Source organism: Panthera pardus, unplaced genomic scaffold (assembly GCF_024362965.1).
Source record: "Panthera pardus isolate Hobbes unplaced genomic scaffold, ASM2436296v1 HiC_scaffold_11, whole genome shotgun sequence".
Lineage (NCBI taxonomy): Eukaryota > Metazoa > Chordata > Mammalia > Carnivora > Felidae > Panthera > Panthera pardus.
This window is the reverse complement of record NW_026526666.1, coordinates 83,647,484-83,672,171: the sequence shown is the minus strand read 5'-3', so window position 1 is coordinate 83,672,171 and position 24,688 is coordinate 83,647,484. Positions and strand designations below refer to the sequence as shown.

Below are 24,688 nucleotides of genomic sequence, written 5' to 3'. Positions count from 1 at the left end.
AGAGTAGGCCCCGGCCAGAGGGGTGGCTGCTCCCCTCCCCCCACTGACCAGGCCTAGTCTCCACGCCAAACAGGAAGCCGTGATTACAGGGGGGAGTCTGGGCAGCAGTGGCTGAGGGCCCAGCTGCAGGATGGGGGTGGGGGTGGCCCCTGACAAATGATCTGGCCTCTTCCCTACCTGGCTGCTGAGGGTGGAGGGCAGGGAATGTCTGTGCTGGCCTTTTATACCAGATGGACAGGGTTTCCACAACCTCTGTGACCCAGCTGGCCAAGGTCTGCTGCCTTCTTTCCACCCCTGGGCCCCAACCTGGGCCTTGGTGCCGTCTGTTTTGGGGTCTCCAAACCGGGGGTGCAGCTGGAGGTAGTGGAACCAGCCAACCAGCTTGAAATCCTGGTTCTGCCAGTTTCTTGGCTGTGTGAGCTTGGCAAGTTTGCTTAACCTCTCTGAGCCTTGTTCTCGTCTTGGTTGTGCTCAGAGTACCTCTGTCTCCAGAGTTGCTGGAGAATGAACAACATGAAGTAATAAAGTGCCCGATAAGGGGTGGGTCTCCCATAAATGCTGATTTCTTCCATTTACCTGCTTTGGCTTTGCTCTTTTCCTGTCCCACTCTTGGCCTCATCTGAGGAGTTGGTTTGGGGGGGGTGGGAACAAGGCTTTCCCTTGGAGAGCGGGAACCGGGTTTGAATGATCATGGATGACCCAAAGTAGAACCCTGAAGGGTGCGGTCTACCCTGAAAGGGAGAACTTGAGCCGGATTAGAAGAGGCACTTCCCAGTGCCTCGTGGTGCTGAGTTCAAGGGCAGTTTGGTTCTCTGAGGCTACTGGCAGTTTGCAGTCCGGTCTGGAGGCGGAGGATTGGCCTCAATGGCTCTTTGGGCCCTTCTGGTCCTAGAGCTCCCGGGAGACCTTGCTGTTTGCAGCTTTAGCTCAGGACGTGGTGATGCTGGGTTCTTTCCCCTTTCCCCCCAGCTGAGGGACACCTTGGCTGTGGCCCCTGGCCCGGACTGGGTGACCGTTGTTTGTACAGGGCGTCAGAGGTGGGAGAGCCCTAAGGAGATGACCAGCCCCATGGTCTGCTGTCTCCTAGTGGGAGTCCGGAGACCCAGAGGCAGCTCGGGGCCTTGACCAAGGGTTGGGCCTTGGTATCCAGCCTGAGTTGGGCTCACTGAGCCTTCCACACTCTCAGAGGCGGTGGCATTGCTGTCCTCTAGAAGGCTCAGAGATGTCAAGCCACTTGCCAAAGCTCACACAGCCGGGTCCTGGTGGAACCAGCTGTCCAGTTGCCCTTTCACCTACTCTGGAGTTCTCTGTCCCTTTGCTGACCTGTCATCACACCCCCTCCAGAGGGGGCCGGGGTTTTCTGAGACGGGGCGGGATGGGGTGGGGGGTAATGCTTCATCCTGCTTCCGCGATGGGTAGGGGGCTTGCTTCAGCCCAAACTCTCCTAGAGCTCGCTGTGCCCCCTGTACAGCCGGCCGGCACCCCCCATCCTGCCCCCCCTCCACCAGCCCTGCTCGCCAGCCCAGACTTTACTAAGGGTAGTTTGGAATCAGTCAGCAGTGGGATCTGGGAAATCTAACTGCAGCAAGCTGATTGCCAATGCCATGGCAGGCACCAGGGGCCTGTGGGCGGCTCCCTGGGTCCCTCCTTGGGCTGGGGTGTGGGGGAGCCGCGTGGGGGCTTAGAGGCCTGAGCCGACAAGGTTCCTAGAGAGCTGGGGGTTGTTACACTGGGAGCAGGGGGGTCTTGTCGGCATGCCGGGCACAACCCATGCACTGGCATCCTCTGCGGGGCCCCCGGCTGGGGGGTGGGTGACCTTGTTTCCTGTCTGCCCTTCGCTGACCCGCCGCCTGTTGACTGCCGCCCTCTTAGGGCCAGGCTGCCCTGGGGGCCGGGGTGGGGGTGTCTGCGGCTGAATTCTGGCGCCTACCCTCAAGATGAGGGCGTCTGCTGGGAAGACGGACACGGACGGTGACAGCAGGCCAGTGCGTGCTCACACGCCTCGTCTCCGTTCTTACCATGACCCTGCGAGCCGGGGTTGCTATCCCACTGTGCAGATGGGGACCCAGAGGCCCAAGGTGAGGCGGTCCGCGAGCAGCTGGAGTCTGTGCTTCCGAGAGGCCGTGATGCCAGGGGCTGGCCGCGTGGGCTGCTGTGCGCATGCGCGGGGGCGTCTTTTGCTTGACCGACTGGCTCGTTCCGCAGACGTCGTTGAGCACCTGCCGTGTGCTGGGCCCTGTGCCAGGGGCTGGGGGTGTGCAGGGCTCTCGGGCGGGCTGTGTGTTGGCGGCGGGCGCTGGGTTGTGCCCGCGCCGGGCGTCCGGGGCTCTGCCGTGGGAGAGCGGGCCAGCGGCTCCTTGGTTCAGCCCGCATCATCTCCGCTGATCCGTGGGCCGGTGACGCCTCGCCCTCCAGGCTGCGGGGATGCTTTCCTCGAGACTGTCCCGTTTCAGAAGGGAGGCTGCTACCGGGCTGGTCACGTGACCGCGGGCACAGCCCCTTCCCGCTCTCAGCCTCCACTTCCACATCTGTGAAGTGGGGGAATGGGACGGGGCGACCCAGGGACCCCTTCAGGTCTTCACATTTGAGGAGCTGTCCGAGAGATGTGAGGCCAGGGCCTGGCCCGGGGTGGGGGTGGGGGGACCCCTTTGGGAAGAGGGAGCTGGCTGGGGGGCGGGGAGGCCTGTTTCCCGCACGTGGCCTGCGTGTGGTTCCTCTTCGGCCCGGGTGGGCCGGGCCCCTTGCCTCACCCATCGCTCTGAGCACCGCTTCGCTTCCCGGGGACATGATCGGTCAAATCCAGGCAGCCTGGGGGCTGGGCTGTGAGCCCAGTAACCCGGTCCGTGTCCCTACTCTGCTGCTGACCTGCCAGTCGCTTCAGCCACTATTTGCTGCTGCGCCCTCTGTGTCTGGCCTGTGCCGAGCACTTGGAACCCGAGGAAGCTCAACCTGGTCCCTGGTCTCAGGAAGCTCCCAGTTAGAGGACAGAGCCAGCACACGTGAGAGGCTAAGGGTAGTGAGTCAGGGGGAGGAGAGGTTGGTTCTGGCTCTGGAGAATCAGGGCGGGCTCCGTGGAGGAGGTGTGACTTGTACCAGGCCTTGAAGGATGGCAGCACATGGATAGGCCAGGGTGGATGGAGGCTCAGAGGTGGGAAAGGTCACAGTAGATTGGGGTGTGGTTAAAAGCGGCAGTTCCCAGCTGGGGGAGGTGGGGACAGAGCTACCTGTGGGGCGTCGCTGTTTCTAATGAGAGCGTATTGTTTCTTGCACTTAATACGTTCACTGGGCACCTCCTGGGTACCTGGCCCTGTGCCATGCGGTGATCTGGGCCCGGATGGGTGAACGTCACAGGGCCTCGGCTTGCGAGACGCCAGTGGCTCACGAGGTGGGCTTTGAGTCCCAACCAAGGCATCTGGGTTCCATTCTGCAGGTGGGGGATGTGGGTCTTGAGGTGGGCACAGCCACGCTGCCCTGAGGGGCTGGCATGAGGTGCCAACAAGACCACAGATGTGACCTATTCGTATTGAATCCTGCCTGTTGAGGGCCTGCCCCGTGCAAGCCAGTCGGCCAAGCGTCTTCTCTACGGAAACTCGCTGAGTCCTTACAACACCCCTGGGAAGGGGGGACCGTTATTATCTTGCTTTCACAAAAGAGGAAGTTGAAGCACAGAGAGGTTAAGTAACTTGTCCAAGGTCAACAGAGTGGCGTGCCTGCTAGGATTTGAACCCAGGCCATCTAGAATGCTCCCTGGTGTACAAGTGCTGCCTCCTGCTACCTCGCGCTTTGCAAACTGTAAAGTGTGATGCCCTGAGAGGATGAGTCTGGGGCCAGTCACGTCTCGCTAAGGCACCTGAATCCGTGTGGCTGCTGGGGGAGAGGCCCCGACCCGGCCCTGGGGGCTCCTGGCTTCCACACTGGTCTTTTCTCTGCTGCCTGTTTTCTGTCTAGGGTGGGCCAGGGGCTGAGGCCATCCTAGGCTGGGGGAAGATCAGAGGGCCAGAGAGTCTTTCGGCCGGAAGGGCCCTTGGACGCAACTCTTGTGCAACTTGTTCATTGTCCTGAAGGGGGGACGGAGGCCAAAGGAGTGATCTCTAGTCACAGCAAGAATCTTCCGAGGTCTGGTGGTTTAGCCTTCTTATTTTACATATGGGGAAACTGAGGCGCAAAGAGGAATAGTGGCTGGCCCAAAGTAACACAGCACGTTGGCCACTGAGCTGGGACAAAGGACGGTCTCCTGACTCCCCGACACTGTCTCTTGTACCGTTTCTCCTCTGTACCTGTCTCTGTTGTGCCACGACTGCAAGCCCAGCTCCCCCCACCCTTCTCCCCCAGGAAGCCACCCCTAACCCAAGCCCCGCTGCCCTCAGCCCCAAGACTCTATGCCAGATTGATTCCTATCAGTGCATTCGGTGTATTTCTCCCCAGTTTCATCCCTTGGCCCTGTTCACCCCTCACTGCTACCACTCTGTTCCCTGGGCGCAGAGTACAACCTCATTTCTCTCGCCTTCGCGTCTACCTGCGTGCTGTGCACTCTCCGTGGACTTGGCCCCTTCTCCGGTGAACTCCTACTCATCCTGCAAAACCCCGCACAGGTGTGCCCTCCTCTGGGAATCCTTTACCGACCTCTCCTCCCAGCTCTCAAGCACAGAGCGCCTTTCTTCAGCCCCTTCTTTCCTCCCTTCTTCTTCTAGATTTCTAGACCGTGCCCCTCCTCTACATGTTAGGATTCTTTGCTGGGCCCCACAGTTTTTTCATAGCTTCTGATTTCCCCACAGGGTTGCATCCTTACCTCCCTGGAGCTCTCACTTGGATACGTTGTCGCAGCAACTCTGTCATTACATCATCTCCCTGTTGGGCCCTCCCATGGGCTACTGGGTTTCATCTCCCCAAGTCCTGGCATGGCTACACTGTTGCCTTTTCCACCTTTACACATCCTCAGTCTGTTTTACTTGGAGTCCCCCCCCCCCCCCCCCACCCCGCAGTGGTCACACCTTGTCTTCCCCAGCCCCCTGCTCCTCTGATCCGCAGAATTGGAGAAGTGACCCCAGGGAGCAGCGGGTACGAACGATGTAGCCTTCCTGCCTCCTTCAGCTGGGGGAGGAGGGGCAGACTGGGTCCTTTCGGCCTCCAGCTTTCTGGAAGGTGGACACACGGTGGGCTTCCAGAGGCTCAGGCTTGGTTACCAGAGATCTTCCCCACCACCCTGGCCTCCCCCAGCAAGCCCCCTGCCCACCTCCTCCTCCTCCTCTGCCCACTGCTCCCCCCCTTCCTCTCTGCCACCCACCCTCCTCGCAGATGCCCCTGCGTCACTCCCTCTTGCCGGTTGGAACCTCTCTTCTGCCTGGCTGCCACTCAGTGGGGCTAGGACTTGAGGAGTCCCCTGGGGGACAGGGGTCTTGAGGGCCGAGGGGGTGGTTAGGGCCAGACTCTACTCTTCACCCTCCTGGACCCAGATGTCCCCCTCCCACCCCCGTATCTCCATTGATCCCTCCAGAAAGGTAGTTTCAAGGGCAGAGGGCTACAGGAAATCAGCCTCCCACCTTGCTGTTCACATGAGGACCCCTGGCCTGGTGAAGCTAGGACAGCTCCCCCAGGGCAGTGGCTCCTTGGGGACCTCTATGGAGCCGAGCCCTGGCTCGGCTGGGTCCTGTTCTCGTGCGAGGCCGGGGAGCTGCGAGGCTTGCTGGAGGCCGGTCTCCGATCCAGAAGGAGGGGTTCTGGCTCTGTGTTCAAGGGACGGTCTGCGAGATGGTGGCTGAGCCCGGGGTGATCCTTTTCCCCCGTGGAGCTGAGACCACGGTTCAGTTCAGGTTTGGACGAGGGGCTGGGTTTGTGTCCGCGCGTGTCGCCGCGTGTCTCTGCCGATGCGTGGGGCTCTCGCGTCCGTGCGGGGAAGGACATTGTGGCCCACGCCCCTGTTCCAGCGGCTCAGGTGTGGCCAGGCCCGGAGAATCGGGAGAACCCAGACTGCTGTCTCTCCGCCTCTCGGCTGTGGGGAGCCTGCCCCCCAACACCTTGGGTGGCCGTGGATATTAGCAGCTGCCGGGAGAATGCTGGGAGAATTGGGAGACGCTCTTCCCGGCGTGGGAAGGTTGATGCACACCTAGAAACGTGAACACGTGTGGACGCATTTGCATATGTGATAGAGTGTGCGGACCCGAACCTGCCCAAGCACACACAGACAGGGACACACACGCTCTCCCTGCCACCTCCGTGCACGCGTCCCACTCATGCGAGCACAGCCAGACCCACGGGGTGGCATCTGAGCCCATCTGAGACCAGCACAGGTGTGCACACACAAATGTGCCCGCAGCATGCCCGGAAACAGCCCTGAACGTGCCCGCGTGTGCACACGCGCACGCACGCACGCTGCTGGGGCTCTTGAGCTACGGGGAATGTGTCCGCCCTTAATCCCAACTCTTAATCCCAGAGTCTAGGGAGCCCAGGCCAGAGGGGCAGCTGGTCATCTGGCCTCCTTAGCGGTGATTAAGGCAAGGGCGGGGGCAGGGTGCACAGGGACGCAGAGATCCGTCTTCTGCCTGACCTCCAGGGACACCACACACTCAAAACTCGGGTTCCTTCAGAGATTCGGTTATATGTCCTTTACGGGGCCCCGGAAACAGACATCCTGGGGGGGAGGGAGATGGGTGTGGCTGTGTGTCCCTGAGGAAAGGGACACCTGGGGTCAGGGAGGCCAGGCGAGGTGGTCCCTTCATTTAACCGCTTACCCGACGTGGACCCTGAGTCAAAATCTTCAGCGTCTCTGGGAACCCTGTTTCTGGCCAGAGCATTTCCGGACCCAAGTGCAAAGATGAGGCCCAGCCGCGAGATGCCGAACTTGGGGCCCTGGGCCGGGATGGGGGTAGGGAAGCTTCTAGGAGGAAGCGAGGCCCGAGCCGGGCATTGAAGGTGCCAGCGCCTGGGCTTTTGGAAGTGCACGGGGACACTTTTGGTTGTCACAGTAACGGGATGCTGCTGGCATTTCCGGAGGGGAGGGGAGTGGTCAGGGCTGCTAAGTGGTGGCAGTGTCCCGTCCAAAGGACCGTCCTGCCCAGGTGGCAGTAATGTTCCTGCTGAGAGATGCCGTTAGGTCATGAGATGTGGTGAGGATGCTTCTGGTGGGGGGTCGGTGTGGACCACGCTCGAGTGACACTGTCCCTGGCACACCGGGGGGGGGGGGGTGGGGGACAGCCCATATGGCCCAGGGCGCTGTGGTAGAGACTGTGTGGGCTGGGTCCCCCTCCGCCCCTCCCCCACCGCCGGTGTCTGGATGGATGTGTATGGAGGTGGCTCTGCTAGATGGGGCAGAGGGTGGTGGGGCCACTGACTCCACTTGCCCTCTGCCTGTGACCTCTGCTTGGCAGCCGGGTGGTGAGTGTCACACGGCAGGGCGTTTGTGAGGACTGGGGTGCACTGAGCCCAGAGTTGAGTCCGTTGCAGTGCCCAGAGCTGGTGATCGGGACTGGTAATACGGGGGGCAGTGGTCATGAGAGGCTTCTGTCACCATCGCGGTGACGGTCGTGACCCGTGTCCTTGTCCCGGGGTTTGGGGAACAAGACTGGGTCCCAGGAACAGTCCTCGCGTGCCATCTAACTTGGAGTCCCGCTTTCCCAGTCCGGGCCCTTCTCCTGTAGGCGCTGACCGCTCCAGTCCCTGGGCCGGGCCCCTGGGACGCATCTGTCCAGCCTTCTGGAGGGGCGCTGCCCTGGCCTGGGATTGGGCTGGCCCCGGCGGAGCGCCCTGCGGGGAGCGGGGCCAGGCCGGTGGGACTGGGGCTGGAGCCTCTGACCTCCCTGCGGGGCGGTCAGGTGATGGGCCAGGTGAGACCCGAAGGCGCTTTTGGTCAGGCAAGCCGTGTTCAAGTGACACGTGAGGAGCGGAGGGCCCGTCTCATCCTTGGGCGGCAGGGCATGCGGGGGCCAGGGTGCTCAGGGTCCCTAAATCCCTAGTGGGCATCTGGACTCCCTCTGACCTCGGGGGGAGAGGGTTCTGCCTTTTGGCGGTGGACTGAAGACGGGCTGGCTGGACACAGGGATGTGCCGGACCCACGGGAGGCCACCGGATGATGTCAGGGGAGGGCACATGGGGCCCTGGGGTTGTCTCTGGCACCCTCCGCGCCACGGTTGGGACTGAGGGCCAGGGGGTCCTGGCGGAGGTTTTGGCTTCCCCTCCTCGGGATCCTTGGTGGCCCCTGCTCCGCAAAGCTCTGTGAGGTAGGTCACCCCTTCCCCTCTTAGGGACCAGATGGGGGGCTGGAGCCAGGGACGGGGAAGCTTGGTGTGGCGGTGGACCGGAAGCAGTGGACTTTGCGGGTGTAAACATCGTGCCTGAGTTCACTGGGCCCTCAGGACAGATGGGCGGCTGTGTGGAGAACGGAGAGTGGACACCAGCCTGGGGGGTGGGTGGGTGGGTGATGGTGGCCGCCAGCTGAGATGGGCGGGGACTGGTACCAGGGAGCCACGTGGAACGGGACACGGGGTGAGGGATGGGTCCTGGAGACATGTCTGCCCTCAACATTGCTTTAGACGGCCACAGGGGGCGGGGGACCGATGGGCTCGTCTTCACATTCAGGTGTGCTTTACCTCTGGGGCCCTGCCCCCCTTCCTGGCAGGGCTGCATCCTTATGCCCCTCCCTGAGGGCAACCAGGGGTCTGGGCACGGACAGAGGGCACCCCAGAACCGCGGAGGGCTGGAGGTGGGGCACTGGGGTCTGAGGGGGGGGAGGGGGGCAGCCAGCCTGACTTTGGAGCTGCCTCCCTTCTCCTGGGTCACTCTGGGCCAGGCCTGCCCCCTTCCTGTGATCCCACCTGCAAAGCGGCCTTTGACAAGAGCAGAGGAGGTAGCTGCCACACTGGGCCTGTCCCACTGCGGTCGGCAGAGTCAGTGTGTGCCCTCCTGGGGGTGAGGGCTTGGGAGGCTTCACCCGGGGCTTCGTTGGGGGATACTCAGATGGCAGAGGAGGTGAGCTTTGCCCCTGCTCACCTCCTTTCCCATCTGAGTATTTCAGTTTAGGCTCTGCTGTGTGACCCTGGGCAAGTTTCTTACCCTCCCTGAGCCTCAATCTCCCATTCATTCTCTCCTCCCCCCACCCCCGACAAACGACAGCTTTATTGAGATTGAACTCCCATACCATACAACTCACCCATCCAAAGCATCCCGTTCAGTGGTTTTGAGTTCAGGGTTACACAGCCGTCACCGATTTTATATATTTTTAGCAGCCCCCAAAGAAGCCCTGTACCGTTTAGCAGTCACTCCCCATTTGTCCCCAGTCCACCGGCCCTAAGCAGTCACTTCTGCTTTTCTACGGATTTGCCTTCCTTGGACGTTTCGTACGAGTGCAATCACACAACATGTGGTCTTTTGTGACTGGCTTCCTTGACTTGTCGTCACGTAGTTCAGGTTCGCCCGCGTGGGAGCGTGCACCAGAACCTCACTCCCTTCTCTGTGGAGCAACGTCCCGCCGTGTGGACTTGCCATCTTTTATTTATCTATCAGTTAATGGGCACCTGGGTTTGGCCGCTGTCTGCCTATTATGAATAATGCTGCTATTTTTTTTTTTAATGTTTATTTATCATCGAGAGAGAAAGAGACACAGAGCACGAGCGGGAGAGGGGCAGAGAGAGAGGGAGACACAGAATCCGAAGCAGGCGCCAGGCTCCCAGCTGCCGGCACAGAGCCCGACGCGGGGCTCGAACTCACAGACCGCGAGATCATGACCCGAGCCATAGTCAGACGCCCAACCAACTGAGCCACCCAGGCGCCCTATATATATATATATATATATATATATATATATATATATATGAACGTATGCTTTCGCTTCCCTTGGATACACACCCCAGGCGTCGAATTACTGGCTCATCTGTAACTCTCCATTTCACGTTTTGAGAAGCTGCCAGACCATTTTTGCAAAGCGGCCACCCTGGTGTTGATCCCCGCTGGTGCGTGAGGCTCCAGTCGCCTCGCCAGCCCTTGTTATTTCCCAGCTTTCTGGTCACCTTCACTCTCGCATCCGTCCGTCCCTTGGGTATTTATGGAGCATCTCTATTTGACGAGGCGGGGTGCTCGCTGCAGAGTTAGGGGGAGGACTTGCCCCTTGAGGAGCTGTTTGGATTCAGTGGCACAGTATCTCCAAAAACCTCTGTGCGCCTAGGGGCGGGCGATAAAGACGATCCGGGGTGGAACCTGGGGGTGGTCAGGAATCACGGGGGCCCCTGAGAGCAGAGGAAAAGCGAATCTGTGTGTGCTGATGACCTCCCGTGTGTCACTGCCATTGCTTCAGTCCTCACGACCCTCTGGGCTGTATGGTCTCATTTGCAGACGGGAAAACTGAGCTTCAGGGCCAGGCAGCTTGCCCCAAGGTCACCGAGCTGAGAAGTAGCCAGGCTTTGGGCCAAGAACCTGTTTGGATAATCTCACTTAATCCTCCCAATGCTTTGAGGTTGGTTCTATTCTTATGCCCATTTAGTAGGAGAAGCAACGGGGCTCAGAGAGGTGGGCTTATTTGCACAGGATCACACAGCTCCCCGGGGGCCAGTGCTGGGATTTGGATCCGAGCAATCTAGCTTCAGGACTCCTGCTCATTGCAAGGCCCTGCCTGGTGTCCTGGGGCTCAGGAGATGGCAGGGGAGAGCCTGGGCACCTGTCTGCTCCTCCCCTTTCCCGGTCAAACCCACAGTGCCGCACAGAGGGTCATCTCGGGCTGGGGCTCTGCCATGCCCCCCCGCCCCCCGCCCGCCCCAGTCTTTTGGTGTTGATTCTTTGCACCCCACTCTCCCATCTGGGCAGTGGCCGTGGTGGACCCGCATGGCTCACTACCTGAGTCTGGTTCATTCCATCCCTTGGAGCGGAGCAGCTCAGAAGCCAGTGGGACAGCTCAGGGCTGGGGGGCGGGGGGCGTGGCGTCTCCAGCACGTGTGAGTTATAAATAACACAGCAGATGGGATGGTGAGGGGGTCCACAGCCCGGGTCCGCGAGGAGGCTGGGCTTGGACACACGCAGATGGGGACACTTTGCGGGTGTGTGTGTGCACCGTGTGGCCTCAGGGTGCATGCTGGCACGTGCCTGAGAGGTTCCGGGGAGGATGGCAGAGCTATGAGGTTTCCCAGGACAGCTGGAAGGGCTGGGCCTGCCTTGGGCTACCTCCAGGGTCTGTTCAGTTTCTTGGGGGAGGGCTGGGGGTCACCTGCCTTCAGGTGGCCCCCGAGATCGGGCTGAGGATCCTGCCCGTTGGGCTGGACTTCTTTCAGGTTCTGTGGGCATGCGAACCAGACACGTGGCCCTGGGACCTCTATGTGCTCGCCCAGCGCCTTCCCCACCCCCAGGCCTCACTTCCACTTGCCTTGGCTGCCCCCCCCCCCCGCCCCCAACCACCATTCTGACTCATCGCCTGAGTTCTCTGTGACCTCCGGCAAGTCGTCTGACCTGTCTAGGGAGTAAGGAGGACCTTTGCGCCTGACTCCCGTGTAAGGAGCCTGGCATTTAGCAGATGCTCAGTAAATGCTGCTTCCCCCCCGCCAGCCCGGGGCCCGGTTGTAAAGCGGCTGAAATCACAGGTTCCATTGGGAGCCTGCTAATCTGCAGGGTTTTGCATATAATTTGCATAGTGATTTTATGAAAAAAAAAAAGGCTGGGATGAGTCTGTTTCTCGTCCCTCCTCCCAGCTCAGTTGGAGTCCTCCCGGTTGGCTTTTGCAGGGACCAGGGAGAACCTTTGTCCCGCCCCCTGGTTTTAGGTGTGGGGAGACTGAGGCCAGAGGACAGGGCCCCACGCAGGATCACATAGTGATTGGGGGTGGGACGTGGGTGGCGTGCGTCTGTTGAGGGTGATCCCGTTTACGGGATCCATCGAACAAGTATTGATGGAAGCTGGCTGTGTTCCAGAAATACCCCGGGCCCTGGGAACACAGGAGTGGCCTTGCCAGACCTGGTCAAGGGCAAACTGAGGCCTAGTGAGGTGAGAGCGCTTGACCGGGGCTCTCTGGGAGCCCGGACTGGAACATCTGACCCCCATGCTGGCTTGTTCCTTGGAGGCGTATGGGCCTCAGGAGTGGGCAGGCAGGCCCGGTCCCCTTGATCGTTGGCGGGGATTCTTGCAGAGGCTGGGGACTCCGTCCCAGAGGTAACTGCTGGTGAGTCATGGGGTGACGGGTGGGGCTGCTCACCTGAGCCGCGCCGTCTGTCCGGGGAGGACTTACCCTTCATGTCTGTTCATTCCCAGACGTCCAGTCTGTCTGTCTGTCGGTGCCTGTACAGGGTGCTGTGCGGAGGTGGGGGGACTGGTGGTGGTGTGGTCCCACCCCTGAGGAACTTACTGGTGGGGCAGGGAGTAGGTGTATGCTGTAGTACAAAGAATGTGGTCTTCGCGGTTCGGCTAATCCTGGGTTCAAATCTGGCCCCCGCCGCTGCCGTGTGACCTCAAGTCAGTTGCTTTACCTCTCTGAACTTTGGGATGCGCAACTGTGAACTGGGGATAATAACCCTTCGCCGGGAAGCTGTCTGGGAAGAGAACCGAGGGGAGGTGCATAGAGAGAGTCTGGCACGTACCGAGCGCTCCCTCCGTGGCCGCCAACTCTTGTCCATGGTAAGGGAACGGAAGGGCCCAGGCCTCATCTGGAAAAGTGCCCAGGGAAATGAGTATCACGTGACAAACTGGGATAATCTGCGCGCCTGCTCCGGGGGTCAGGAATTCCCTGAGCCCAGGATCTGGTGTCAGTGAGGCTGGGGTTCAAGTCCTGCTGTGCCCCTGCTGGCGTGAGAGTGTCCCGCCATCCCCGGCACCTTGAGGGGTTTAGGTGGGGGGAACAAGAGGGGTAGGCAGCTGGGGGAGGAGGCCTCAGTGGGTGGCCCTGCTTTCAGGCACCGGCTTGGGGACAGGAACAAATGAGCAGTGTGAGTCAGGATGGCCAAGAGGGTGGCACTGGACAAGGCAGGTGGCTGGGGCTGGCGGAGCGATGACGGGGCGTCCCAGCCCGGGGTTGGGGAGGGGGGGCTGCTTTGCCCAGGGTCTGGACGGAGGCTGCATGGTGGGCAGCTGAACGGTGGCCAGCCTGCACCCCCAGCCGCGACCGACGGGGGTGACAGGGCCAGGAGCTGGGCTCGCAGGAGACGGAGGGTGAGTGGGTGTCCGGGCCAGCCTGCCCCCAGACGTTTCCAGGCCTGGGGAGGGAGCGGGCCCCGCCAAGCCATCCCGTCGCTGCTGAGACGTGCTGCCCAGGCTGTGCCGGCTCCACCAGGCTTTTGTGTCCTTCCCTTCTGTCCCGCGTGCCCTTCCGTCTGCCCGCGAGCGTCCTCTGGGACGAGCTTACTGGTGGGGTCTCTGCAGGATGAAGGGGCCCAGGAATTTCCAGACTGGAGAGTGGCAGGGATGGGGACACAGAAAGAATGTGCTCTTTATTTATTTGTTTTGAGAGAGAGGGAGAGCACACACACGTGTAAGCAGGGGAGGGGCAGAGAGAGACGAGAGGGAGAGAGAGAATCCCAAGCAGGCCCCATGCTGTCAGCACAGAGCCCGATGCGGGGCTCAATCCCACAGACCGTGAGATCTTGGCCTGGGTCGAAATCAAGAGTCAGATGCTTAAACCGACTGAGCCGCCCAGGCGCCCCAAGAACGTGCTGTTTCTAATAATCAAAGGACTCTGAGTTTATCATAGAACATTTGGAAAATACAGACAGGTCCTGAGGGGAAAAAATGAAACACTGCCTGTCATCCCAGCACCCAGAGAGTCTCTGGAAAGCCTTAGTAGGATTCGGTGTTTAGAAATCCACTTTGGTGGGGCGTTCTTTAAAGCAGGATCGTGTTGTCTAGTTTTTTCTAACTTGTTTCCTAAACTCAACTATGATAATAGTATTCATAGCCAGCGTTCACTGAGCAATTCGTTAATGTGTCAGAGTCTCCTGTGCACCCGGACTGGGTTATTATCTTTGTTTACCAGGAAAACCGGGTCGAGAGAGTTAAATACCTGCCCAAGGTCACCCAGGTATTGAGAGACAGAACCATCTGTACGATCCCATCAATAGCCGAGCCGCATTGCCTCCTGACAACCAACGCGTGCATTTTCCCCTGTCCTTAAATATTCTTTGAAGCAAGTAAAAAACAAAAACCTTCTGTTCCCCATTCATGCCTTTTTAATGGCCTGAGAAAAGACAGCGCGGGCTTATGAAAACTCAATTATTGATAGCTACATAATATTCCATGTTATGGTTATGCCTTCATTTATTTAACTAGTCCTCTGTTGGGAAGGTCGGTTGTTTCCACTTGTCATCGGTAACATTTCCCCGGGTCTCTTGAACTGGAGGACTGGGTTCCCGACTGCCCAGAGTGTCAGAGTCAGAAAGGCCCTTAGAGCACCGAGCGAGTGAGGCATCGGGAAGTACGTAGAAGGGGGCTGGACTGGGGCTCAGAGGCTGTGGCCTCCTGCGCTGGGAGTTGCTTGCTCTCCGGGGTGCCCTGGGGGGGGGGGGTGTGGGCAGGGGTAGTCCTGCCCAGAGGAAGGGGGATTCCGGGGAGGTGGGGGGGGGCACAGGGGTGTTTTTCTGCTCCCTGAGCTGCCCAGGTGGGAGATTGGAAGTAGGCTTCTGGAATAAGGGTGGTGGGACAGGGTACGCCTCTGTGCTTTGCTGACTGTTTGGGGTGTGTGTGTGTGTGTGTGTGTGTGTGTGTGTGTGTCGGGGTGGGGGTGGGGGGGTCTGTCAAGTTTAGCCTGGGCCTTCTCTGCCCCTCCCCCACGCCCCTCCCCCACGCCCTTCTCTCTGGCCCTGGGGCTCTGTGGCCCCTTCCCCAGCAGGTGCCACCTTCATGCCCCTCACCCCTCCAGCAGCAAGCGACTGTGGCGGGTGCTGGGTTCCCAGCCAGGGCAGCTGTGGACTGGCAAGGGGGTGGGGACCGAGGCGTCCCCCTTCCTGGTCCCGGCTCTCCATTGTGAGCCCCCCTCAGCTGTCCTGCTGCCCAGAGCCTGGCCCCGGCCCACATTCCTGCCGTGACGCTCTGGGTCTCCGGGTTGGAGCCGGTGAGCGTGAGGGGCACTGAGTTCTCACAGGACGGAGGGCCTTCTGGGGACAGGGACTGGTGGGGACAGAGCCTGTGGGGATCCAGGGGGCTCTGCCGAGACCACCCTGCTCCCACCAGCTAGTGGTTACGTCACTGCGTGTCCCTGGACGGATCCCTTGACTTTCCTGAGTGCCGCTTGGCAGGCTCGGTCCCCACCCCCACCCCTCTTAGCAGGGACTGGGGTGATGCAAGCCCTTCGCCTCTCTGAGCCTCAGTGTTCACATCGGTAAGAAGAAAGGGTAGAACCCCGTGATCACCGAGGCCTAGTTTGGCCTTGAGGTGAAGACCGAGGTGGGAAACGTGCCGTGGTAAGGCTGACCACCAATTATTCTGTGCCACCTGTGTTACCAGTGTCCCCGTGTGACCGAAGAGAGGCTCAGAGAGGTTAAGTAACTTGCCCAGAGTCAGCCAGCAAGTAAGCCGAGCTGGACTTGAACCCAGGGCTGTCTGAATCTAGAGCTGGGCTCCCAACTCCTGCTCACACGCCTCTAGTCACCGAGAGCGGGGCGCCTGAGTCTGGCTCATGCAGGGCAGGAAGCTTGGGCAGAATTAATTATACTTGATTTTATTCTTGGCTTTTGCGGCACGATTAGCAGTGCTCAGGGGTGCTGGGCTCCTGGCCCCCTGCCAGCTGACCTAATTTGTGTGTCTGCATCTGTTTCTGTACCTTAGCCTTTCTCCCCGCTCATCCAGCCTCTCTTTTTCTTCTCTCTGCACCCTCCCCTGCTGTGTGGCCTTGGCCGGGCCTCTTGACCTCTCTGGGCATCCGCAGCCTGGGTGTGACCGTCCTGATTCTATTTCCCACCACGAGGATGGCGAGGCTTGAATGAAGTAAAATCTTCGGAAAGGATCACGGAACGCTGAGCGCATAAGGGACACTAGCTGCAACTATGTCCACTTATCCAACTCTGGATGTTGGGTCCTGTGCTCAACCCGTTACCTGCGTGATAGTATTTGATTCCCAGAGCAGCTAGAGGAGCAACGCACTATTAGCGGCATCCCCATTTTACAGATGAGAAGGCTGAGGTGCTGAGAGACGAGGCTTGCCTGATGTCCCACGGGTAGCGGGGGGAGCGGCCGATCCATTCCGGCTTCACCTCTGTGCTTTCCTGTTTCTCAGGGAATGCTCTTGATGGGGGAGGGCAGGTGATAGGGGCTGGGCCTGAGGGACCCCAGACTTCGAGTCTGGGAAGGACGCTGGGGGCAGAGGGAGGCTCCCTGGCTTTCTCCCTGAATGCACCCCTGCACTCAGAGGGGAGGAGACATACCTGAGGTCCACCTGATTTGGGTCCGTCCCCCCCTTCCCCCAGGTGGCAGCCCCTTGGGAAGGGCTCACCCCAGCGTTGTGTATGCTTGTTTGTACCCAGAAAGGAAGCCTGCATGGCGTGTGTGTGTGTGTGTGTGTGTGTGTGTGTGTGTGTGCGCGCGCGTGTGCGCATGTGCATGAGGGTGCGGGATTGCCTGCTGGCTGCAGTGTGTGGGTGTGTTAGGCGCGTGGATGCGTTTATCAAGCATGAGGGGGGGTTTACCCAGAGGTGGGGCGCAGTGAGGGGCAGGGGCAGGCCACAGGGTCCTGGGGCCTTTGGATTCAGTTCTCCTTTCAGGGGATGGCATGGATAAGTATGCTAATTATGCATGGAATTATGCAAATGGAGAGGTCGTTTGGGGGTCGAAGGCTGTTGTCACCATTCTCCCCTGGCACTTTGTGACTTCGGAGTCTTTCCCTGCTGCCTCCCCGGCTCAGCTCCCGGCCCCCATCTCTTTCCTCCCTCCTCCTCCTGGTCCCCTGGGAGCTGCAGCCACCAGCACCCCTGCAGTGTTTCTGGGGGGCACCCACTGAGTTCCGGCCCCTCCAGCTGACCCAGGGAGGGGTCAGGCTGGCATTCAGCTGGCTGGGGGGGGAGGGGGCTGGGCATACCCCCACCCCCACCCCCACCCCCACAGGTGTCCCTCACATTAAGCTTCCCAGGACGAATTCAGGGGTGACTGGGCTGTTGGCCACCCCTCCTTCCACCTCGTCTGGGGGCCACTTACTATGCAGAAAGGATGTTCCCTTGGATGCGGGTTTGGAAAATCACTGAAGTGGCCCCTTCCCCAGCTCTGTCTGATTGCGCGCGAGGCTAAATTAAGATGTGAGAGAATTCGCTCCCCGCGCCTGCCACTCTCGCCTTCCTGCTTTCTCTCTCACTCGCCCGCTCACTGCGTCCTCCCTGCACTGCCCCCTCCGCTTCCCCCCTGTGCCCCTCTGACCCCTGGCTTCCCTCTGCCCTGCGCCTCCCCCCTCCCCCCTCCCTGTCATCCTCTCTATTCTTCCACTATCTTTCCCTCTCCTGCCCCCCTCCATCTCTGTGGGAAGCTGGAGCTCCTGGTCCTTAGCATGGAGGAGATGGTCGCCATGGTAACGGTTGTCATGTCGATGGCTACTGAGCTAGGGATGAATAGTATCTAGGTGAGAGCTACCTGAGTGGAGGCTGATGGGTTCACAAGAGGCTCCATGCTTGTCTCGGGGCCTCAGAGCTGCACCGTGTGCCCCCCCCCCCCCCCGCCCAGTGCCTGCCCCCGATGCGTGGCCCTCTTTGTACCCAAAGGCGTGCCAATGCAAGGTGCCTCTCTGAGGCTGCCTAAGGGTGTGTGCATCAGGGTGTGTCTGTATATGTTTTCTCTCTGTCTCTGGGAGTATCATTTCAAGAGTCTGTGTGGCTTTGGGGCGAGTCTTTGGATTTGGGCAGGCCCTTCCGGGAGCAGATTGTTAGGGGCTATTGCATGGCATTGGTCACCCAAGAATCATGAGGACTCCCTATTTTGGCTCCCATGTTGACTCCGGTTTGGGCACTCCCCGGGGACCTCAGACTTCTTAGAACCCCTCCTCCCGGCTGCTCCCTGGCCTTTCCTGGAAGGATGGAAAGACAGTGAAGACAGCTCCACTCACAAGCGCGCTGTCCTGCTGTGTGGCCCTGAACAGGAATTGCACATCTCTGGCTCCTGGCTGCTTGCCTAAGAATTAGGCAGAACGTCTCCAAGGGACTCCAGCTTGGCTGGCCCAGCTTGAAGAGGCTGGTGGTACAGGGAGCCTTCTGTTTCCCTCACCGGGGGTCCTGGGGGTTCGTTCTTTTGGGCAGCGGGGGCAGAGATGGGAGCTGGGGCAAGTCGGATGATAGCTGCTCTGAGCTCCTGGAATGTCTGAAAGCGAGAAAGACCCAGCAATTAGTCACGGGAGCAATTACACTAATTGTTCCACTCCATGACTCATTGGTAGCAAGTAAATACTGATTAATTCATTACTTTGCGTGTGTGTGTGTGTGTGTGTGTGTGTGGTAACAGGGGTGGGGTGGAGGGCATCTCTTGGCTTGCTGCCCTGGCCTCTTGCCCCGGCTGGCCTGGGGAGGGCTGCAGAGCAGGTGGTCGAGGCTGGGGCAGGAAGCCAGGGTTGGGGTCCTCTCTCTAGCTGTGTGCAAACCCCAGAAGGGGGCCCATCAGGGGGCTGAGGACCGGCTCGCGGCACTGGCCCGGTCCCCTTCCTGCTCCACACTCCTTTCGTGGTTCCCACGTCGGTCAGACAGTGCGAATGCTCAGACTGTCCCTCAGATCTGCTGAACCACCGAGTTCAGTGTTCACGATATTCTGACGTGCGGTCAGGATGGAAAGGAACCGGTTTCCAGGATGGAGTTGTCAGTTGGTCGCTGAAAGCCCCCTGTGATGGGGCTTCCCCAGCTGCAGCTCCAGCCCGCCCCTGCCCCGGGCACTAGTCCCATCTCCCAGCTCAACCCTGTTTCTTAACAGGCATTTCCTGAATACCTACTATGTGCCGAGCAAGGTCCCACCTCCATCCATCGAGATGTAGTTCTGTAGGGCGGGCTGTCACCCAAGCAGACCCAGCTCACAATGGTGATAGGCGTGAATTCAGAACCATAGGATCCTCGGAAAGATCAGAATAGGGTGGGGCTTCTCGAAGGAAGTAGAGTGGAGGTTCGCTGGCCAAACACTGGACGATGAGGGGATGGGAAGGAAGAGTGTTCTGGGCAGAGGGAACAGCATGAGTGGACAGGAGAGACCAGGCACATTCCGGGAATAGAGAGCTGCCAGCGTGGCTGGAATCCAGCAATTGGAGGGGTGCAGAGGGACCCCAGATGAGGCTGGAGGGCGGGCATGGCTAGCCCGGGGAACACGGGCTGCACTTCCCCACCTTGGAGACTTGGCGTATTTCTTTCTCTTCCCTCTGCTGGAGATGCCTTTCTCTCTTGTTCTGTTGTTTCAGCCCCAAGCGCTAATCCCTCCAGATCCGTCTCACTTTCCTGGGGAAAGCCCTCAGGGGCAGGGACTGTGGCTTGACTTGGCTTGGAGCCAGGGTCAGAAGTGTAGCAGGGGATGGGGCCCGGCTGCCCCCTTGGAGGGGGAGGGACTCCTGCCTTGCTTGCCCCTTGTGCTGGCCGTCCTCCAGGGTTGCAGTGGGGAGGGACGGCCCCAGCTCCGGGCCTCCCCAGCTTCTGACACTGGGAGGAGTTTGGGGAACCTGCAAGGAGCCCCTCGCACCCCTCCTGAGGTGGAATTGGCTTTTGGGCCCTCAGCTGACTCGGGCATCGAGATCCTCTGGGGGTGGGGAGGTAGGCCACCATCCTGGTTTGGGGAGGACCCAGGGCCAGGGCTGGAGTCTACACTCCCTTCTCTCCCTCCCCCTCCCCACTCTTACCCAAAGTACCCCCCTCCCAAAGGCCCTCGTCTCCCTAAACCCCGTGTCCGACTAATCGCATTGCCTTTGAGACTTCGATTGGGTCCCCAGCAGAGTCTGAATCTCGTCGTGTCACGTGCTCTCTGGTGACCTAGGGCAGCTGGGTGGGCCTCAGCTGCCTCCTCTGCAGAACGGGGCTGATGACCGTGGCCACGCCAAGAGTCCCGCCAGGCGTCCCGGGCACCACACACACATCCGCACGCCGTGTGCTCACGGCACCAGTGAGGCAGGCACTGTGGGTAATGAGTACAGAGCGGTCACACGTTTAGTAAGTGATGAAGGCGGGACTCATCCAGCGTTCTGGCTCTAGACCCCCTGTCTGCCATCCAGCAGTTCTGCTCAGGGCGTCGGGGAGTGGTCTGGGTCCCTGGTGGGGGCAGGAAGGTGGGGCTGCTGTCCTAGCCTCTGGGGGGGCAGGAGGTGGTATTCAGGCCCACCCTGGCCCTGTTGGCCCGTGTGGTGGCCATGCCTGACGCTGTTCCTCAGTCGCTTGGCCCACGGATGTGTCTGCTGTCCCTCTGGGCACGTCCGGGCCGCAGGTGCTGAGCTCTATGCCCGCCTCTGCCTTCCTCAGGCTCAGCGCTGGCGCAGTGAGAACTTCGAGAGGCCCGTGGACCTGGAGGGCTCTGGGGATGACGACTCCTTCCCCGATGACGAGCTGGATGACCTCTACTCGGGGTCCGGCTCGGGCTGTAAGTACCCACCTTCCCCGCCCCCACCCCCCGCCCTTGCCCTGTGCCTGGGCAGTGCTGTCTGCCTCCAGTGCCCCAGCCAAGGCTCTGGGATCACTGGGAACAGGGGCCCATGCAGGCTGGTTTCCATGGTGGGGGTGAGGGGCCGGGGTGGGGGGTGGGGTGGTCAGGCAAGGGAAGCTTCTGGGCCGCAAGCACGGGGAAGGGCAGCCCGTCCTCCCGGGACTGTCTCCAGGGCTTTGAGACCTCAGAGCTCGGGACTCGCTGCTCCCCGCGGTTCTCTCTGCACTGTTTGCGTCTCCCTGAAGACCTCCTGCCTCTGCTGGGGAGCACGGACGCCCCTCAGTAACCCAGTTTTCAGTACTGCCCTGACCTCTTGGAGGAACTTAGTGTAGTCACTTCTCGGATCTGCAGGGGCGCGTCCTCAGCAGAAACCATTTGACTGACTCTGCTTGGGTCAGGTGGCCCCCTTCCTGTCCAGTCAGCTGTGGCCCAGGGTAGAGTTCAGGGAGCGGTGGAAAGGGGCAGACGCCTCCACCAGTGCCTGGGACAGCCCGGTTCTGTGGCCTGGGAAAGGCCAGGAGAGCAGTGTGAGGTGAGGGAGGTTGCCCCCGCACCCCTGGTTTGAATCCCAGCTTCGGCGCTTAAAACCTGTGCTACCTTCAGCCACTCTCCCCCTCTGAGTCCCTGTGTTCTCACCTGGGAATGATAGAAGAGCTATGCCTTCTTCTCAGAGCCTCTGGAAGGCTTCAGCGTAAGGTGTCAGGGTCTGGAACAGGGGAGGAGTTCTAAAAATGGTAGAAAAAAGGGGTGTGTGTTCGGGGCACCCGGCTGGCTCAGTCAGAAGAGCTGTGACTCTTGATCTCGGGGTCTTGAGTCGGAGCCCCGCTTTGGGTGTTGAGATTACTTTTTTTTTTTTTAATTCATTTATTTATTTTGAGAGAGCGAGAGAGCGCAAGGGGGGTAGGGGCAGAGAGAGAGCGAGTGAGAGAAAATCCCCGGCAGGCTCCACGCTGTCAGCGCAGAGCCCGTTGGCGGGGCTCGAACTCACGAACTTCGAGATCATGACCTGAGCCGAAGTCGGATGTTTAACCGACGGAGCCACCCGGGCGCCCCAAGATGACTTTTCTTTTTTGTTCAAAAGGGGTATGTGCTGAGATTGGGCCCTGTGAGAGGGCAAGGCGGTCTGGCGGGATGGTACGAGGTCTCTGTGCTCTGGGCCTGGCCACCCACAGTCCTCTACCTCTAGTCTCCCCGCTTTAGCCCTACTCCTTGTAAGCCTCTTGCAAGTTAATCTTCGTAAAATCCATCTCTGCTGGGTCATGTCTCTACTCCTGAACCTCTCTGGCTGCTCTCCACCCCTCCTCTGGCTGATCAGGGGCCCAGGGAGTGGGCTGCACCCTCTCTCTCTCTCTGTCCCCTATTTCCTCCCGGGCCCCTTCACTTGTCCTGGCTCAGAGTCCGCCAGATTGCTCAAGCATTTCCCTGTAGGAAGGGCTCCTTCTCCTCCTTGCTGTCTTCCTGTGGCCTGTGCCTCCGGAGAAGCCCTTAAGCGCCTCATGCTCGTGGCACGGGTTTATCTAGGCCTGGCTTTTCCAGAATGCCACTCCCCTGCTTCCCCCGCCCAGCTTTTAGCAAGATCTGCAGCCCGTAGGGCTTTTGTTGCCTCTGCCTGGATTTAGGCTGCCACTAGGTCCAGGCTGGGGGGTCTGGAAAAATCAGAGAAGACTTCCTGGAAGAGGTGCCCCTTCCACCCGAGGACTTTTTGGCTAGGCAGGGAAGGCTTAGGGAACATGCACCAGCCACCAGCCAGCTGTTGACCTGTGGGCAGGCTGTGCCTTACGTCTTTCCCTCATCTTGTCCCGGGGAAATTGCATGGAGTGAGGGCTGGGATCCGCCCCATCTTGGTGGCCATTGCTTACCTGGGACCCTCCTGCCCTCACGATCGGCCAGCTCCCTAGCTCTCTCCTCTTCCCCACCCCCTCAGACTTCGAGCAGGAGTCGGGCATTGAGACGGCCATGCGGTTCAGCCCAGATGTGGCCACGGCAGTGTCCACCACACCCGCGGTGCCACCTACCATGGACATCCAGCCCGTGGGCACCCCGTTTGAAGAGCTCCCCTCCGAGCACCCCACCCCGGAGCCAGCCACCAGCCCCCCGGTGGTGACAGAGGTCCCGGAAGAGCCCAGCCAGAGAGCCACCACCGTCTCCATGCCCACGGCTACCACTGCTGCCACGACCGCGGGGGCTCTGACCGTGGCCACGGTGCCCGCCACGGTGGCCACCGCCGCCCCCAGCATCCCCGCGGCACCCCCTTCCACGGCCATCACCTCTGTCATAAGGACCACCGGTGCACAGAGGCTTCTGCCTCTTCCGCTGACCACGGCGGCCACGGCCCAGGCCACCACCCCAGCGGCGCCCTCGCCTCCCACCACGGTGGCCGTCTTGGACACAGAGGCCCCGACACCCAGGTTGGTCAGCACAGCTACCTCCAGGCCAAGGGCCCTTCCCAGGCCAGCTACCACCCAGGAGCCTGACAGCCCTGAGAAGAGCACCCTGCCCCTGGGGACCACGGCCCCTGGACCCACGGAAGTGGCTCAGGTGAGCAGTTTGGGGGAGAACAGGGAGCGAGAGCAGAGGCGGGTGGGTCGGGCCTGGGCAGGGGAGGTTGCAGCTGGGCAGGGCGGGGACCAGGAGGGTCTGGAGATGGGCCAGACATGGCTAGAGAGGCTGAGGCCAGAGGGCCAAGGCTGGGGGCGTGAAACACAGGATGGGGACAGAGGTCGAGGTGGATGGGGATGGAAGGGAGACTGGCCCTGGGGCCTAGGATGTTGGGACAAGATAGGGATGGGGAAAGAATCGGGTAGAGCGTGGTTGGTGGGGGGTGGGGCAAGGGGCCTGTGCAGGGCCAGGGGGCAGGCATCCTGGAGTGAGCTCAGGAAGTCGCCGATTCTTTCTGTACGTCCCATTTCCTCACCTGTGAGAAGGAGGAAATAATAGGACGCCGACCCTAGTGTTGCGGGAATCATCCAAAGCGCCTAAAACGGGGCCTGGCAATGGTAAACCAGCCAGAAGCTTCGGTATCGTCACGGTCACCGTCATCGCCATCGTTGTTAGTCTGAGGGTGACTGGGGGGGGGGGGGAGGCCGAGGGAGAGGAGAGCCCTCAGCTCACGTGTGCGGCGTGCTGCCCGGGTGGCCGGCTCAGAGCTGAGCGTCCCCGTGCCCGCCCTCACCCTGGCATCCACGCTGTGGGCGGCACTGTGCCTGGTTGCAGACCAGGCCTCACCCGCGATGGCAGAGTCAGCATCTGAGCCCCGCAGTTGGCTCTAGAGAGAGGCCAGGGCATGTGTGTGTGTGGGGGGGGTGTTAGGGGTGAGGGGTGGAGGGTTGAAGGGGGGAGGATGTGGACGTCAGGACTGTGGGGGTGCATGGGATCAAGGAAGTGGGAGCAGTAGCCTGGTCCCTGCTGGGTGGGCTGGGCTAAGAGGGGAGGAGGTCGCACTGATTGGGGTTCAAAAGCCCTTTGCAGCCGGCCTCACGGAGGGAGGAGGGCCCTCAGGTGGGAGAGGTGCCTTCAGGTCCCCCTCAGGCCCTCTGACTCCCCAGCCCCGGCCAGATGCAGACCCCACCTTCAGCTCCTCTGAGCAGCTGGGGCAGCCTGGCACTTCGCAGACGCTGGCCAAGCAGGAAGGGGAAACAGTGACGGGATGGAGGGCGGGGCACCAGGCCCACCTCACCCCGCTCACCCCCGAGGTACCTACATCCTTGCGCCAAACACAGCCCTGGTCCTGCTTCCCTCTGGTGGGAGCCGCCGGGCTGGTTTCCTGGGCGCTTGCCTCCAAGGGGCATCACACTCTGCATTTGTACACTTGAACTGACCCCCGGGCTGAGGGCCTCACCCCTGCCCCAGGTACGTGGCCTGGGGACCAGGCAGCATCTAGCAGTCCCCAAACAGCAATTCGACAGCGATCTCCCAACGATCGTTATTACCAAGAGGCGGCTAGAGGGGGAGGTGACAGATGGGGTGGGGATAGGATGTGGCCAGGTGAGAACGGAGGCGGTGTGGGGTGGTTACAAACACGAGACGTTGGAATTGGGTGGATCTGGATTTTAGTTCTGTTTCTACTGCTTTACTAGCTGTATGTCCTTGGCAAGTCACGTCACTTCTCTGAACCTATTTCCAGCCCTATAAATCAGGGGTAGCAGTACCTCCTTCACGG

At 60.5% G+C, this 24,688-nt stretch overlaps 1 protein-coding gene across 1 annotated transcript in view; it reads left to right on the top strand.

The window, feature by feature from the left end:
- Window positions 1–24,688, top strand: part of SDC3 (syndecan 3) — a 36,261-nt gene that overhangs the window by 6,504 nt on the left and 5,069 nt on the right. Inside the window, exons 2-3 of the mRNA XM_053898224.1 lie at window positions 20,349–20,466; window positions 22,454–23,067. Coding sequence (XP_053754199.1) covers window positions 20,349–20,466; window positions 22,454–23,067 — 732 coding nt within the window. The remainder of the gene's footprint in view (window positions 1–20,348; window positions 20,467–22,453; window positions 23,068–24,688) is intronic.